Source organism: Suricata suricatta, chromosome 6 (genome assembly GCF_006229205.1).
Source record: "Suricata suricatta isolate VVHF042 chromosome 6, meerkat_22Aug2017_6uvM2_HiC, whole genome shotgun sequence".
Taxonomy (NCBI): Eukaryota; Metazoa; Chordata; class Mammalia; order Carnivora; family Herpestidae; genus Suricata; species Suricata suricatta.
Window position 1 is genome coordinate 42,799,852 of NC_043705.1, and position 17,405 is coordinate 42,817,256.

The 17,405-nt window shown below is 37.6% G+C and overlaps 1 protein-coding gene across 1 annotated transcript in view; it reads left to right on the forward strand.

Annotated features, from left to right (window-relative positions):
* ZSWIM6 (zinc finger SWIM-type containing 6) overlaps positions 1–17,405 on the forward strand; it is a 199,820-nt gene that overhangs the window by 116,105 nt on the left and 66,310 nt on the right. Inside the window, exon 3 of the mRNA XM_029941210.1 lies at positions 8,999–9,355. Within this exon, the coding sequence (XP_029797070.1) occupies positions 8,999–9,355 (357 nt within the window). The remainder of the gene's footprint in view (positions 1–8,998; positions 9,356–17,405) is intronic.

Below are 17,405 nucleotides of genomic sequence, written 5' to 3' on the forward strand. Positions count from 1 at the left end.
ATAAAGGTTTTACTTAAAATAGGATGGTATAGCTGTATTAACAATTATGATTGTTACAGAATATTTTTCATTTATTTTCTTTCTTAATGTGGAGACCAGTTTAATATACCATACTTGTCTTGGAATGAGGAGCATCTACGTTACATAGAAAGCTAGAAATCATATACATTTTGTATATCACAAGCTATATATTCTTTTCTATTCTCTTTACTGTGTCCACAAATATATTTTGGCCTGGAAAATAATTATTTAGGCTTTAATTCTAATCGTCTTGGTCACTGGTTCCCTGGACCAGCAGCAGCAGCAGCAGCAGCGGTGAAATGGGGCCTGGCTGTTTTGTCATATAACCAGTTTGCTGGGTGATTCTGATGCACACTGCAGTTTGAGAAGCATCATTCTGTATGTTCCACATACCAAGAGCCAAAGAGGATTTCTGCATTCTTTCATCTAACAAATGTTTCTTGAGGGTTTCCTTCAGGATAGTCCTCTGTGATGGAAATGCTGCGGATCTCCCCTGTCTCAGATGATGTCACAGATCTCTGTTTCTAGCTTAACTCAGTATAAGAGGAGAATGGACTCCAAGAAATAACTATTAGTTAAGTTTAAAATATTCTGGCCTTGGGGCCAAAGCTTTCAGTTTTTGGTTTTTTTTTAAATTTGTGACTTCACAGGGCATGTCATACATTGCTTGGAAGAGCCCCATCACTTCTTGCATTTGACAGTTAGCAGGGCCTGGCCTGTTCCAGGAGCTGTGTTGGATCTTTGGGTGGTAGAGATGAAAGACAGTGCCCTGCCTCCAAAGGTCCTAAACCTTAACACTGTTTACTGTCTAGATCTGTTAATTTGCCTCCCTTCATCCTTTTAAACCATTTATGTGTTGGCATGGAGAGATTTTACTTGTGCAGATTTATCATTTGGATTATAGAAACCCATGTTCCTAATAGTCCATCCGAGTCCTACCTAATCCATAGCGTGTTCTATCACTACCTCTCAGAGAGGAACCTCACTTTGTAAAAAGGGGGGAATGATAGTAGCCCACTTTGCAGGATGCTTCTGAGAGCTAAATGTGTCAGACTCCGGGCTTTAGGCATGGGAATTGGTGATGGCCAAGATGTGGGGGCTCATGTTGGAATTGAAGGCTCAGGCTGGAGCTTCAGGGTATGGGTGGACGATTTTGATCACTGAAGCCTGCAATCTTCCCTCTTCGGTCTGAGCAGACTTTTCACTTACCTCTTGGCTCAGGTAAACAGAATTAGTGTCTAGCGTTTCCCCTTTACTTCCCCTCCTAAAGCAAACAGCCAAACAGTTTTGAAGGTTGTTTGGCTGTAAGCAACAACAGGAAATAAACAGGTAAAAGGGATTTTCTGGCCCCTCCTGATTTAGGCCTGGACCCTGGGAAGTAAGACAAAGGTGTGTAAAGGTGCTAAGAGTGGCGTTTGGGCACCAAAGGGCTCTAATAAACTTAATCTGTACTTCAGAAGTTGAGGATCCAGGTGAGAGACTAAGTGGGGGAGGGGAAGAGGAGGAAGCACTAAATTGTAGGGGTGCAGGGTATTGCACGCTATGCAGATGGAGCAAGGGAGCCTGGCTGATCTGGCCTTTAAGAAGGGTGGGGAGAAGGCTAGAATTCCTTTGCTTGTATTAGAAAAGGTTGGCATTTAAGAAAGTAGAATTTGAAAGATTGGGACAAGTAATTTAAATTCCTAAGCACCTTGCAGCTTTACAGATGTGCAAATAAATAAAATTCTATTAATTTGTTTACCTCCCCCACCATCCTACCCCAGTTGGGAGGTTCACTGATGGTTGTTTCTCTCACACATGCATGTTAAAATAGAAATGCATTCTGGAAAATTATGGTAATGGTGGTAGTGGGTAATCTTTATGTACTTCAAGATTTCAGATGACAGAGTGATGGGATTGTTTTTTAATCCAGTGCATTCTTATAAACTAATGTTCCTTCTAAGTGTGTATTGCAGATAGCTAAATTAGTAGATAAGTGTCTTTTCTTCAGAAATAATTTTAAATAACTATCTAATGCCATTCATATCTAACACGGTTCTTGTGATCATACAGATCCTTTTATGAAATGGTGCAAGAATATACATTAACTAGAAAATAAACCTGATACCGAACAGAATGCCGCTGGGAACTCTTGGTTGGGCCCATCCGGTGCATGCTCCGTAAATTTTTATGTTGTTTATATGGTGTGCTGTGGTTTACAGTCTGGTCTTTGCATTAATTTGCCATTGTCTTTCTCTCAAATATTAGTGAAGTGTAGGAGTGATTCCATCCCAGACAGACATTTTTAAGGTGAACTTAAAAATAAAGCTTTCCCTTTAAAAAATAATTTTCCTAAAAGATGGAAACTGCTTCATTAGTGATTGCCAGCAAAATCTCCTAATGTCTCCTAAGCTGTTTAAGCTTAGTATTAGAAATTAGGGGAGAGAATTTAATTAGCCAGCTCAGAGGATGCAGTCTTTTTAATTTAGGATTTCCCTTTGAGAAAATTATGTAGTTGAAGAAGGAGTATCATATTTTAGACAAGGTGGTTTTTGAGTTGTTTAGTGCCTCCATTTTGGGCTCATATTGCATCTGTACTACTGATCTAGAAATTGTGCTTGATTTGAATTAAATTGTTTTGTTTTCTAATTGATAATTGCATCACGGCATGTTAGATTGTGTGTAGTATTTATTAGAGTTAGGAAAGGTGAAAGTTAGGTTTTTGGAGGCAATGATGAACTCATCTGTTTTACCAAGGACAAATAATCAAATATTAGTTACTATGCAATTCACCCATACAGTGGGTTTAGTCAACCAGTGACTAGTTTGTTATGAGAGTATTAAATGTTAACACTTCTGCATTTTTAGACTTAGTTTAAAAAAATCTAAAAACACCCTCTCATAACCCTTACCACCCTTTCAGCCATAACATTACATTGCTTTGGTTTCTGCCTTTAATTTCCCCAGGGGTTCTTTTTATTTAGGAAAAGGGTGAAAGATGTATTTGTGTAAGTGCTACACCAGTGCTTCTGTTAAATTCTTTTTCAACAAAGAATATGTTACTTGAGTGCCTCATGCACAGGGTGCCTATTTTTCTGAAAAGAATGAACCCTGAAAGAAGTAGTTTTTAGGGTGTATTTATTTCATTTCTCCCAGTTTATTTTAGCTTAGAAATTTTCTAATGCTTTGAGTTTTAACCATTTTTCAGTTAACTGAGCACACACATACATATATATACATGTATATATATACACAAACATATATGAATATATATATGCACAAAATAGCCAACCTTTAGAAATTCTTTGTGTATTTTAAAACTGTCATCTTCCCAGTCTGATATCATGGGTCTCCTTGTCCCCTTTAAAAATTAAAACAGAAATCTAACCTTAGATATGGAAAATCAGCTTTCGAGGAAAGTTCATTGTAGAATATTAGTGACAGAGTAAATGTTTGCTTTCTAGAAACTTTTATTAATACTTGTTAATGTGAGATTAATGTAGATGATATGAATATGTGTTCATATGTGAGAAATTTGCCCCTTCCATGTTTCTCTGTTGAGTCTTATTCGCCACTGATGGAGAGTAAGATACAAGTGCAAATGATGCCTTTTAAAAGATGATTTGGTGATGAGGATTTATCTTTTCCATTTCGTAGCAGTACATTGTGATAATAGTGTTTTGTCTTTCTGATCTCATTCTTAATGAGTCCTTTGCTAATGGGATTATGCCTATTGATATTCACTATTTGAAATTAAACCTGAGAAAAAATAACATTTATTAAATAACAGTAAGAAAGTTATTAACATAAATAACATGGCTTTATGAAAAAACAACTTTAGTTCCCCAAACAAAAGATATTTTAGTAGAAAGGTGGCATTGTATTACATTTTTGAATATCTTTGTAATGTCTGTCTTTATTGGAAGAGATCTGGATTTTCCTGCCTCTGTCTTCATTTTGTTGTGATAGCACACATCATGTAGCTTCTGGAAAATTAAGTGTATACTTGTGAGGGAGAGTTTAAAAGGTCAGTAATGCCTAGGTGGAATTACAACAAAAGGTTTGATCTTATAGACCCCATGAAAGGGTCTTAGGGACCCTGTGGGTGTGTCCCTGGACCATGTTTTGAGAATCATTGCATTGTAACATTTTAGAAATATGTATGACTGCTAAAAAAAATCTCTCCCTAATTTTCTGGTTTCTCTGTGTACAAAGTAACCCTCGTTCACAAAATTAACTGTTTATGTGTTGGTAGAACTTAATAGAAAATGAGAGAAAGCTGGTATATAAGCAAAGGACTCTGAAGGTTTTTGGTTTTGTTGTCCTACAGCAATGTTCCCTCTAGTGTCCTCCAACTCCCTTACCTCAAACACTCTCAGCGGCCACGCTTACAAGTCACCTTTCGAGTGAGAACCGCTCCGCCAACCCCTGCCAAGATTTCAGTAGCATAAATAAAAAAATGTTATAGATGAAGGGATTGTATCCACCACCCTTCTCCTGTTTCTCCAGCTGGGAAGGTAAGGAAAGGGAAATAAAATTTAACGAGCACTTTTACTATGTGCCAGGTGGTTTACATATGTTATTTCATTTAAATTCCCCCAAACAACCCTAGATGGTATTTCCAGCCCCATTTTGCAAACAATGCAAAACTCAGAGAGGTTAAATAACATGTCCAGAGCACTCAGCATTTAAGTGACAGAGCCTGTCCAAATCAAAGTGTCTCTATTACTAAAGCCCATACTACACTGTGGCTTGGTTTCTGCTTTTTCTTCACTTTCTGCGGATTGACAAAGTGCATACTAATGTGTTTTGGGGCTCAGTGATAAAAACATGATGACGATGAAACAATTTGCCTTGGGAGATTTGTTCTTAGGGGATTAAGTATCTTTAACAGATTGTATTTTGTAAAGCCAAATAAATACTTTTATAAGAAAAGGTTTATGTAAGTTTTTTGGTTTTAGTTCTTTGAAAATTAATTGCCCATGTTTTACTACAGAGTATAACATTGCCCCTTTTTTGTCCTTAGGTCTGTCATATAGAACAGTTAGCTATTCAAGAAAGAGTTTTTACTTGTCACTCAGTTGGTCATTAAGGTTTGTCAGAACTCCAGAAAGCCAAAATCATTCTTAGGAACATTATTTTGTTTCAGGTCGCCCACTGGCTAAGAGGGAAGATCAGCTGTGGATTGGAGGTGGGGAAGGGGCAGAGGAAGGATGGCTTACATAGCTCTCTAGGGATTGTTGAGGGAAGAATATTCTTGTTTCTCTTGTGGGTGCTCTGGCATGATATAGGACCAGCTAACTGAGAGTGAGTTGGAATTCCAAAGGTTTCCCAAATTGGAGAGGCCAGAATACATGACTACAGCATCCTGAAGTGAGGCTTGATGGCATTCTTACCAACTGACTCAGTATTGAATAGTCTTAAAAAGCAGTTATACCAGCTGTTGCGAGCATGTGTAATTTTACTGTACTTAAAAGTAAAGCCATTCCCCTTAGTGACATCAACCATCTCAACCTAAAACTAAGAGGTGGGGGACCCCCCCAAACAAATGAGCCTCAGAATTTTTAATAGCTGCCACAAAGCTAGTAAAAAATTACAGGTACAGCTGATCTGGGGCAAAAAATTTTCTGGGAAAAGGCTAGCAGTATAGGAGAGGAGTCCTTGTGATAGCTAATAGTGGAGAAAAGTAACAAAAAGCCTGCTGAAAAAATACTGCCATCTGCAGTTGGCTGTTAGAGGGAGTGTTGCCCCCACTCACTTGGTAACACCAAACAGTCAGGTGGTTAGGGTGGCAGGGTAGAAATTAACAACATTTAGAAATATTTCTAAGAAAAGTGATTGGAAATTTTAAAGGAGTTGGGGTACTTGGAAGATAAACTAGAATTGCTTGGAAAATGAACATTCATGAAGCCCCTTAATCTTTGATGATATCGGATGAATGAAGTGTTACCCTAAAAGGCATATATATGGTTATGTGTGCTCTCATATATCTCTTGAATTAGATGGTTTTGGAGGTCACAGTATTTTATAGTTTGCTTTTTAAAAGACTTGATGAGAATAGTAAATATTTGTTGTAATGAAATTGAATAATAGATGAGTTTTTCCTTCAGCATAATTTAATGATATCAGCATTTAGTACACTTTACTTCCCTCTGACTTGTACAGCTTTTTGCAAAAAACTGTTTGAGGGATTCGTCACTTTTTTTAAGGGCATCTTTTGGTAGTTAAATCATTCTCTTTTGAAGTATCTGTTATGTTATACCCTTACAGATTAAATACTGACTAGTCTAACTCTTGGATCCTCAATTATCTTGGCTTTGCCTGTGATTGGAGAAGTTCTCCAATATCACTTGCATAGAGAGACAAAGATGTTGACTTGGTGGACAAGGAGCGATATGATACTGTTAAGCTGGGAGAGATAAATTTTATAAAGGGTCAGTTTATGGTAACAATTTTCCCATAGTGATAACTTTTTTTGTATACATACATGTCTGTGAAGGTAGAAAATGTGGAGATCCCTTACACTAAATGTACAGAATATAATTCATAAATTTCAGAATTCTCTCTTATCCATTGATTTTTTTTTCTATCTTAGTCTTTGCCTGTCCCATGGATTTTTAATTACTATAGGCTTATAGTGCATCTGGTATATAGTAAGGTAAGTTTGCCCTTATTATTATTCACTATTGAGGTTTTCTGGGTGTTTACTTTTTCTGTGACTTTTTCCTCATGGGAAAATACATTAAATTTTTAAAAATGTGATTACTACGTATCTTTTCTTTAATTATAGTATTCAAAAAAACCTTCTTGATCAAAAGAGGTAAAGGAGACTCGAATATTCTTTCTGAAACAGGAATAATATAATCTCTTGTAAGAAAAACAAGGTTATCGTATTACAGTTCTCTAAATTCTTTGTTATGAAATTTAGCAGTAACTTGTTTTTAGGGATTGCTCTTTTTAAATTGATTAATTTGGTAAAACTTATTACTACTTTTTTCTTTTATGTTACTAATATGAATTATTAGGATGAAATTATATTACTCTGAAAATTTTCTTCTAAGCTGAATAGTGAGTAGTGTTTCTTTCCAGCTCTCTGGCCTGATGATCATCCCTTGGAGGAGATATTAAGTAGGGTTCAAGTGCCACATATGTGAATTCTAGGCATCGTCTAGTTGTCATTCTCATGTTATGCCTGCCATCCCTATCAGATTTCCCACATGGTAAAGATCTTTCTCTCTGTGAATGAAGACAGTGTTCTGCTTGATGCATTTTATTCAAGTAGCATAGACAGTAGAAGGCTGAAAGAAAGTTAAAGGCTTCATTATGGATCTCAGGTTTCTGTCCGGTACTCAAAATCTTGAAATAAATTGGTGTCCTGGAGGTTCCCAAAATTATCTCCTAAAGGTTTAGCCCTTAACTCTGAATATGGTTGTCAGAGAAGGAAGGTAGAACTGAATGGACATGCCTAAAAATAATTTAGGGTAAGCTTTCTACATGTTTATGGGAAAATAGTGAGGTTTTGTCCAGCTGGCCAGACAGGCCAGGACTGACTGATGTGGTGGGACACAGTTTTCAGTTGGCTGGAAGCTGTTCCGAGAGCAGTATAAGGGAGAGTTGTTGTGTGTGGGGGTGCGTGTCTCATTACTGGACCATTGTAAGCAGTCACCAAATGGCCTCTTGGTCAGGGAGGGTGTGAAGGATTTGTGTGTAGCTCTAAGTTTAAGCTGTAAAGCCCCTTTCAACTTGGTGATATCTGTGCCTTTGTGCTTGTGTGTGTTTGTGTGCTTGTGTGTGTAAGCATGTTTAATAACCTTATATCTGGGGGCACCTGGGTGGCTCAGTTGGTTAAGTGGCCAACTTCGTCACAGGTCATGATCTCATGGTTCATGGGTTCAAGTCCTGGTTGGGCTCTGTGCTGACAACTCAGGGCCTGGAGCCTGCTTCCGATTCTGTGTCTCCTCTCTCTGCCCTTTTCCTGCTCACTCTCTGTCTCTCAAAAATAAATAAACATTAAAAAGTTAAAAAAAGGTAACCTTACATCTGTGCCAGCTCATTGTGACTGCTTGGACTGTGGTATACATGAGATTGGGTGGGCTTTGAAGTTCTACCAGTAGACATTGCTCACAGACATTGCTGTATTGGGGCATCTGTTATGCGTGGATTATTAAATTAAAAATATTGTCAGATCACAGGCGCCTGGGTGGTTCAGTCGGTTAAACGTCTGACTTGGACTCCGGTCATGATCCTATAGTTCGTGAGTTTGAGCCCTGCATCAGACTTTGTGCTGCTGGTGTAGAGCCTGCTTGGGATTTTCTCTCTTTCTCTCTGCCCCTCACACACATACACACACACACACACACACACACACACACACACACTCTCTCTCTCTCTCTCTCTGTCTCTCTCTCTTTTCCCCCCCCCCAAGAGAAATAAACTGAAAACAAACAAACAAAACCAACAAAACCTTAAAGAGAATATATTTAATCAATGTCTATGAACAACCTGCCCCAGAATTGCATTGTTGGTTGGAGGATGCTGGTGGCTGCCTAGAATAAAGGAGGGAATAAAGGGAGGAATTTGTTGGGCACAAAGCCAAGCTGGCCTTGTTTGGTTTTTTGTGTTTTTAAAGGAAGAAAACCACTGATCTGGGTATTTTTGTCAGGTACACAACAGATTCAGAGTAGAGTGATTATGGCTTACTAGTGCTGCGATCTAACAACTTCCTATAGGTGGGATGGTGGGATGCTGCAGAAGTGTTTTCATATAGCTGTGTAAAATACTTCTGCATGTCTGTCGAATACCATTTCTTTTTCTCCCTGTAAAGTGTGGAGGACGGGAGGTGGGGAGGATGTTTGCATGGTCTGAATGTTTTTACTCGAAAATAGAAACCGTCATTCTTTTTTTCTTGCTGCTGTCAAGTACTACCCATTTCAAAGTAGAAAACTTCATAGCATCTGAATGCAGCAGCTAAACTCTCTCCTCCCTTTCTTTCGCATAGGTTTCCACTTGAGTGGCACAGTGACAGAACCTGCAATACAATCGGAGCCAGAAACTGTTTGCAACGTGGCCATCAGCTTTGATCGTTGCAAGATTACCTCAGTGACCTGCAGCTGTGGAAACAAGGACATATTTTATTGTGCTCATGTTGTGGCACTGTCTTTATACCGCATCCGCAAGCCAGATCAGGTCAAACTGCATCTTCCCATTTCAGAGACACTCTTTCAAATGAATAGAGACCAACTACAAAAGTTTGTACAGTATTTGATCACAGTGCACCACACCGAAGTTTTGCCAACTGCTCAGAAATTAGCAGACGAAATTCTTTCCCAGAATTCAGAAATCAACCAAGTTCATGGTGAGTATAGACATTTATTCTGTAAGATTTCTGTATTCTTCTTCATTTATAAATTCCTTTCTTCTATATAAAAATGAATCAAACGTGAATTTAAGTCATGAGCATTGCTCTTAGTAGACAAGAGAGATTTAAAAACTTTTTTATTATTGAAGTGTAGTAGACAGATTTTTAAGTTTAGTTTTGTATCCTAAAACATTTCTTTTGAAGTGTTTTGTGCATTCTACTAGATACCAAAGCTTTTGTGCTTGGAAAAATTTCTCAATTTTTAAAGCTTGACTCCTATGCTTTTACATTTGGTACAGTTTCATCAAATATTAGATATTGGTTGTGGAAAACACAGACTTATTTAATTCACCTTTGTCAGCTTTTATCAGTAAATTGACTTGGAAATACTCTGAATTCCCGCCCCCCCCATTTTCTTTTAAAATTTATTTTCCAAGGCAGGATGTTTCTGACAGGATACCTTATCTTAAGAAAATTAAATTATTCTTAGAAAGATATCACTGGGGCACCTAGGTGGCTCAGTCAGTTGAGCATCTGATTCAGCTCAGGTCATGATGTCACAGTTCATGGGTTCTAGCCCTCATCGGGCTCACTGCTGTCAGCAGGGAGCCTGCTTCAGATTCTCTGTCTTCCCCACCCCTACTTGTGCTCTCTCAAAAATAAGTAAACATTAAAAAAATATTACAACTTATTCAGAGGGAATTTAGGATATGACTATCACTGTGTGTAAGGAATCGCAAAATCTTTTGAATTTTTATACACTGAACATCTTATTTATTTATAAACGCATTTATCAGGTGTTTATTTTGTGATTGCAAATATGTTGACTTCCAAGAATATATGATTCAGAAATACACCCACCACCTATATCATGGAGTACATTAAAATAGGATAAGTAACATGGCTGTTATAGGTTGTTATGCTTTAAAAAGTATTTAGGGCACCTGGGTAGCTCAGTTGGTTGAGCATCCGGCTTCGGCTCAGGTCGTGATCATTCATGAAGGTTCGTGGGTTCGAGCCCCGCGTCAGGCTCTGTGCTGACAGCTAGCTCAGAGCCTGGAGCCTGCTTCAGATTCTGTGTCTCCCTCTCTCTCTGACCCTCCCCTGCTCACACTGCCTCTGTCTCTCAAAAATAGATAAAAACCATAAAAAAAAATATTTAGATATAATTTTAAAAATATTTTAAAATACATTGAGGAATGTAACATAGTCTTGACAAAGCAATTCTGGGGACTAACATTTTTACGTTTCTTTAGTTCTATTGATTTGAGATATAAGACTCAACTCTGTTCTTTTAGGTTTCTTCAAAGTCATTAATTGCTGTGGTGAATGTAAATATTTAAGGAAAGCAGTTTTAAGCTTATTTCTTGGAAACTTTTAAAATTGTGAGGTAAAAACATGTAGAAAAGTGCATGTGTAGTTTTAGTAAAGTGAACCAACAACCCAGGTCCCCAGAAGTAGACCGCTGTCGGCACTTGAGAGGGTTCTGTATGTCCCCTCTCTGTCACAAGCTCCTTTCTCTTCCCCATGGTAACCACTGCCTGGTTTTTATGGTAATCACTTCCTTGGTGGTTTGTGTTTTGTTGTTGACATCATTAAATACTACTTGAGTTTTATCTTAACTTCTTTCATTCAAATCATGTTTGTAGTATAAATGCATACTGTTTCATGTACCTGTAGTTCATCCATTTTCATTGCTCTAGAGCAGCACTGTCCAAGAGAAATATAACGTGAGTCACTTGTATAGTTTAAAATACTGTAATAGCCTATTTACAAAGAAACAAGTAAAATTAATTTTAAAATGATTTATCTCAGTATCCATAAATATCAAGTCAATAAAAAGCTGATATATTTTACTCTTTTTTCCCTATTTCAGTCTCTGAAATCTGGTGTCCATTTTATACTTATGGCATATCTTAAACCACACCATAGTCACAGTGCAGGTGCTTAATAGCCACGTGTGGCTAGTGGTTACCTTATTGGACAGCACAACTCTAGAATAGTCTAGCTCTGAGAGCATCACCGTTTGTCCATTCCACTGTTGATGGATCTTGTTTTGAATAGAGCTGCTGTGAACATTTCTTTTACAAGTCCCCTAGTGCTGTAAGAATCTTTTAAAATCGTTTCTATATCAGGACACCCCCATAGCCATACTACTTCTAGTACACCCCATTTTAGGCTCAGTTTTATTAGAGTGGTATCATAAGGTATGTAAAGCATTTTACTTGGTCGAGCCTGCCATTGTTAAATACAGTATTGTAAACAGCTGTGGCACAGAAGTACCTTTGACCCACCAAAAGCACGTGCGCTCAATGACTTGTTCAAGGCTTCTGCTTTGTCATTCCACCTCCCTCCATCTTATTTTGCTTTGTGAAAATTTAGGCTAGCTAACAATTAGATATCTCAGGAGCGTTTTGTGGCTTCTTATTAAATTGGTCAGTGGAGGCAGAAGAATAGGATATACCATTTCTTCACACTTTTATGTGTTCTCTTTTTTTCCTCCCCCCGCCCCTGAATTTATATAATCCATTAGGGTTACTTTGTTCTCTGAGTTTTACTTTACCCAGAGGTCCACACCAGTAATCACTTGTTTGTTCTGCATGTGCCTTCCTTGTTTTGAAGAGTAGCAGCCCCCAAAGTTTCTTATCTAAAAGCTTTGAAAATGCATTTTTATGTTCAAATAGTAAGAATTAATGTAATGTAGACTTGGGTGCAAGAAAGTGTTCCTATGACATTATATTTCTTTCAGAATTTCTAGAATAAGAAAAAAAGTTTTCCAAGGAAATAGCAAGGGCAGAATGCTAGTTAGCTTTAGGCTTAATGTGATTTTCAAATAATTTTTGTATGAGAACAGCTTCACTAGAGCAGTGAACTTGAGCAGTTTATCCCACCAGCTTCGTCTTCACTTCATTTATCACCAGATTTGCTTCTAGCCTGGAAATGGGCCAATTACTTGAGCCGCCTTCTTGCCTTCCATTCTTGTATGACACACAGTAAAGAGAAGACAGATGGGAAGCAGGTCATGACTTTAAGTGACGAAAAGGAAACCCTGGAAAGTCTTATTTTAACTGTTAGTTTGATGACTTATTAGAAAGTAGGATTGAAAATATTTTGCAGTTATTTGACTACATGATTTTCACCTGCCTCCAAACCTCTGTATATAAAGTATTTTCCAAACCATTAAAGTGGTACTTTATTGTATGGTGTAGGGCGTAGTTTTTCTTTGAGTAGAAAGATGCCTTGAACACAGATATTGGTAGATTAGTTTTTTTTTTTTAAAGAAAAGCATAAGTTTTACTTGGCTAGATAATAGACTTGGGTTAGGACTTAGATTCATTTATCTTACTAGGTATCTTAAAGATAAGTTTGGCTTATCCAAATCCTTTTATAGAAGAAGTCATAATTTAAATACAAACTATGTTGATAACAGGTTGTTTCCTTTCCTTGTGAACTTATTTATCCTAATGTTGGCTTAAAATTCTATTAGTTGCTTTTTTTTTATTACAGTTGATCCTTGAACAACATGGATTTGAACTGCATGAATCCACTTACACCTGAATTTTTCATATATATATATATGTATATATATGAAAAAATATATACATATCCATAGTACTGTAAGTGTATTTCTGTTACAATTTTCTTAACATTTTATTTTCTCTGGCATATTTATGGTAAGGATACCATATATAATACACATATAAAATAACATGTTGATCGACTTTACCTTATTGGTGAGGTTTCTGAAAGTCAACGGTAGGCTGTTAGTAGTTACGTTTTTGCGTAGTCAAAAATTAAATGTGGATTTCCGACTGTTTGAGAGGTTGGCCCCCCAATCCTTGCATTGTTCAAGGCTCACTGTATTTCGAAATATTTTCTTTATACAAGAATTTTATCCTGAGTTGTTAAAAGCTTTCTCAAGACTATTTCAGTCACATTATTCCTAAGAATTTCTTATCAGCTTGATATTACAAATATATAATTGCAGTAGTTTCTAGATGAAGAAACGGAAGAGAATGGGTTAGTACATCCAACCTCTTAGATTGAGCAAAGATAGTTGGAATATAGACTGTTATTGTAATAGTTCAGTCCTTGTCAGAAGAATTTTTTTCATTTCTTTGTGGTTTTATAACATTTCCCCTACATAATTTGGATTAGATTATAAAACTATAACTACTATCTGCTAAATAGTGGCTGAAGATAGTTGATGTTAATGGCCCTCCAAGGAGATTGCCCATTATAGTCCTGCATTTTTTTTTCAGCAGAATTGCTTGCTTTTGATTTTGTATTCTAATAAAACTTTCCAGCTTCCACATTCTTAAAAAAGATGCTAGTGGCTTTGCTATGTACTTTTCTAGAAATTTACTGATTTCCAAGTGCTAGTCCAGTCTCTTACTTAACTCAGCCTTTTCTAGTCCTTTATGTTTCCTATTAAAGGAGGTGTATTATATGGATCGGTAAATCGTGGTATAGGTACAGAACATCAAACTTAGTATTGTCTTTATGGTGTATTACCTGAGTAACCTTGGGTGAAGCTCTTTTTTCTTATTTAAAGTGGCCTTAATCTCTAACAGCATTGGAAGAATTTTTACTAAGGCATACACATATAATGATAATAATAGAAATATTACTGAGTTAACCTCATGTTTAGGGTATCCAGAAGTACTCATAGAAGAGAGTAGAAACCAGTTGTTGCCGGGGAGGTGAATGATATCACAGTTGGAGGTCATCTTACTTTACTCTTTCAGGCATGTACTTTTTTCCTACTTTCTCACTTGTGCACTTTGTTTTAGAGACTAGCTCCTCCCTCCCCCCATCCTTCTTCCTATGAACTAGCCTGTACTGGGCACACTACAGCAAAGAGGGACAGACTGAGGTGAAGCAGGCCTTGGTCTTGGCTGGGAAAAGAGTGTGTATGTGGGGGGGGGTTCATTTCAGTGGCCTTTTCACTCCTAGAACTTGGGCCTGTCCCAAAAATAGGCTAGACTCCTCCCTGACTTCACTGTCATGTGCCCAGAAATACCATTTCAGTCAGCTAGAAGCAGAAGGAATATATTCACATGTTAGATGCAGTTAACACATGACAGCAAGATCTCTACCACTTCTGATTCTAGACTTTGGTGGTGATATTTCTACAGACACACAGGAGGCACCTAGTATCATACTGCAAGAGGTGCACCTCCTCTAGTTCTGCCCATGTGTGTACTTACATGTTCTTTGGTAAGACATTTTAGTTTGTTTGAGCCTGGTTCTAATAAGTCCAACATCATAAATTCCATTCATGCCTGCCAGTCGTGCTTAACTTCGTCTCCAAATGCCTGTGTCCCAGCCATCTTATGTATCAGTCCATTCAGACTGTCTTAGATATTCCAAACAAACAAGCAGACCAATTTAGCAATCCTGTGTTCACTGTGTAGCTTGTTTTTAGTTGATTGTAAACCCCCATCAGGTCTGAAACTATGACCTGTGTCTTGATGGCCTCCCTAGGGACAGTATTTAAGAAGCAGAAGGCACTTGGAATTTGTTAAACAAAAAGTAACACTGTCATTTTTCATTCTGTTTTGTTCTTAGTAGGAACTTGGAGATTTATTCTTGTACACACACCCTCCAGATCTAGCAGTGAGCGACAGTTGGAGTTGTCTAATGGAGGCCTTATGTCACGTCTTTCTTCCTTTTGTTTCCCTGCGGATGGTCATGTTCATTGGAATTGGGCTTGCATTAGCAACCAGTTTTTACAAGTATCCTAAGGAGATAATTTGGTTATTACAAGCATATTCTTTCTATTGTAGAACATCCAGGCATTGACGGTGAAACAAAGGTGTGATCTACTGGTGATTAATACAATATGCAAATATATTCTGTAGGAGAGAATTGAATTTGCTTTCCTAAAGTGCAGCAGTGTGAAACTTAGAGAAATTTTAAAAGAATTTTAAGAAAGTATGTTGGAAAAATGTATAGTAATAAAGAATGATGTGAAGATAAAACGACAAATCCTCATTGGCTCCTTCTTCCAACAGCCCCTCCCTTAGTCTCCAACAGCTCCCTTATCGCTCGAGGCAACCACTGCTGACGGTGTGGTTTGTATTCTTTGAGACAGCTTTCCTTGTGCACACACATGCATAGTTTTTAAAAAAGAAATGAAAATATTTTTCTCCCTTTTGCTCTTTTCTCTTAATATATGGTGGGTATCTTATGTTAGTACAAACATGTCTATTACCGTTTTAAATGTTGTATAGTATTCCATAGTATGGATACATTTAACTACTAACCTACTGAATGATTATGAAGTTGTTTCTGTTTTGTTTTTGTACTGTATGCAGTACCGCTGTGACATTGTGGGTGTGTATGTGTGTGAACTTGTGCAAATATTTTTGTTTTTTTGTTTTTAAGTTATTTTTAAAGAGAGCACTTGAGTTAGGAAGGGGGATAGAGAAAGGATCCCAGGTGGACTCTGCTCTGTTAATGCAGAGCCTGACAAAGGGCTTAAACTCATAAATCGTGAAATCATAACCCCAGGTGAAATTGAGAGTCAGATGCTTAACTGGCTGAGCCACCCAGGTGCCCCTGTGCAAGTATTTTGAAAAATAGGTCCTTAGTAGTAGAAATGCCAGAATAAGTGGTACGTGTGTTTTTGAGTAAGTACTGCCACATTTCCCTCAAAGAATCAGTAGGTTTATTTTTAAGTTTTAACTAAACCTATATGTTTCTCTAATATGATTTAAAAGCAATTTTTAAACAAAATTGATAGAATGTATGATCATGTACACATGATCATCTCCATATGAAAAAACATTTCTCTTCAGCAAAAGAAGTAATCTTAGGACTTATGTGTCATGTCTTAATTTGGAAGAATCACGTCTCTAGCCCATGAGGAATTTGCTAGGGTAATACAGAAACAGCCAAGTTACTTTTAGCCCAATACCCTCATTCTTTGTCTTTTGACCTCCAAATTTTGCCTTCCTTCACACCATATAGTCCTCTCTGACACTCTCCCCACTCTCATGCTTTTCAATGGATGGATCAGTTTCCTCACTAGTCCTCTGTCCTTGACCAGACCCTAAGTCTGTCCATGTTGGCTCTTGTGCCTAACCTGCCCATAAATGGGGTTCTCATCATCTGAGACTGCAGAGTGTTGATGATCTAAAACTTAACCTAAGTTAGAATATCATTTCCTTTGTTCTCCAGCTATGTTACTGGGGCTAGTAACTGAACGTCTTCAGACCTCAGTTCTTTTATTTGTAAGACATGGACAATGAAGAGTGCCTGTTTCATAAGGTCAGCAGGGTTAAAGGAGTAAATTTGAATTACTATTACACTGTCATTGTGATGCCTCAGTTGACAGGAGTCTTCAGGGCAGAGGTTGATAGTTGAGGAAAATATTTGTGAGCTGTTTTTTAAACATCTTTTAAAATAATCTGAGCAAATCATCCTCAAAGCTTGCAAATGTAGCAGATTTCTTTTAATAAATCTGAAGAGATAGGTTATGTAAAAATAAGACTTTCTGAGAACTTTGCATTTAAATATTTGTATTTGTGTACCAAGTAATACGTTTTTGGCTAAGTTACAGAAAGTGACCTACCTGTTATGCACTCTGTTTACATTCTACATTTTTAAATGAGCCTGGAGAGTGTGCAACTACTGTGTTGCTTTTTCATCCATATAAAACGTATGTTTATTTCTATACATGAATAAGTATATTATTGATCTTCTGGAGGAAATTAAGTGATAATTAGAGATGAGTAATAAAGTCAGATGAGAGGAAAGTAATAGAGGAGCAGCTATACACCCTGACAGGCCTATCTCTGTGAGTTCCCTGAGATAGATGCTGATTGCAGTGCTACTTACTCTCTCCTGTGGCATTGAACTGAAGGGAAGGTGGCTTGCTGAGGGAGCACAGGCTGGCACATGCCAAGGCTCCCTCTGTCATTAGCCTCCAAGGTAAAGAAGCTGGACTAAACCTCTCATAGCTTCTGGAGAGGACACCATGCTTCTGTCGCCGCAGTAGGAGTCATAGGGCTGACCATTGAGGATAGAAGGTAAGGAAGGA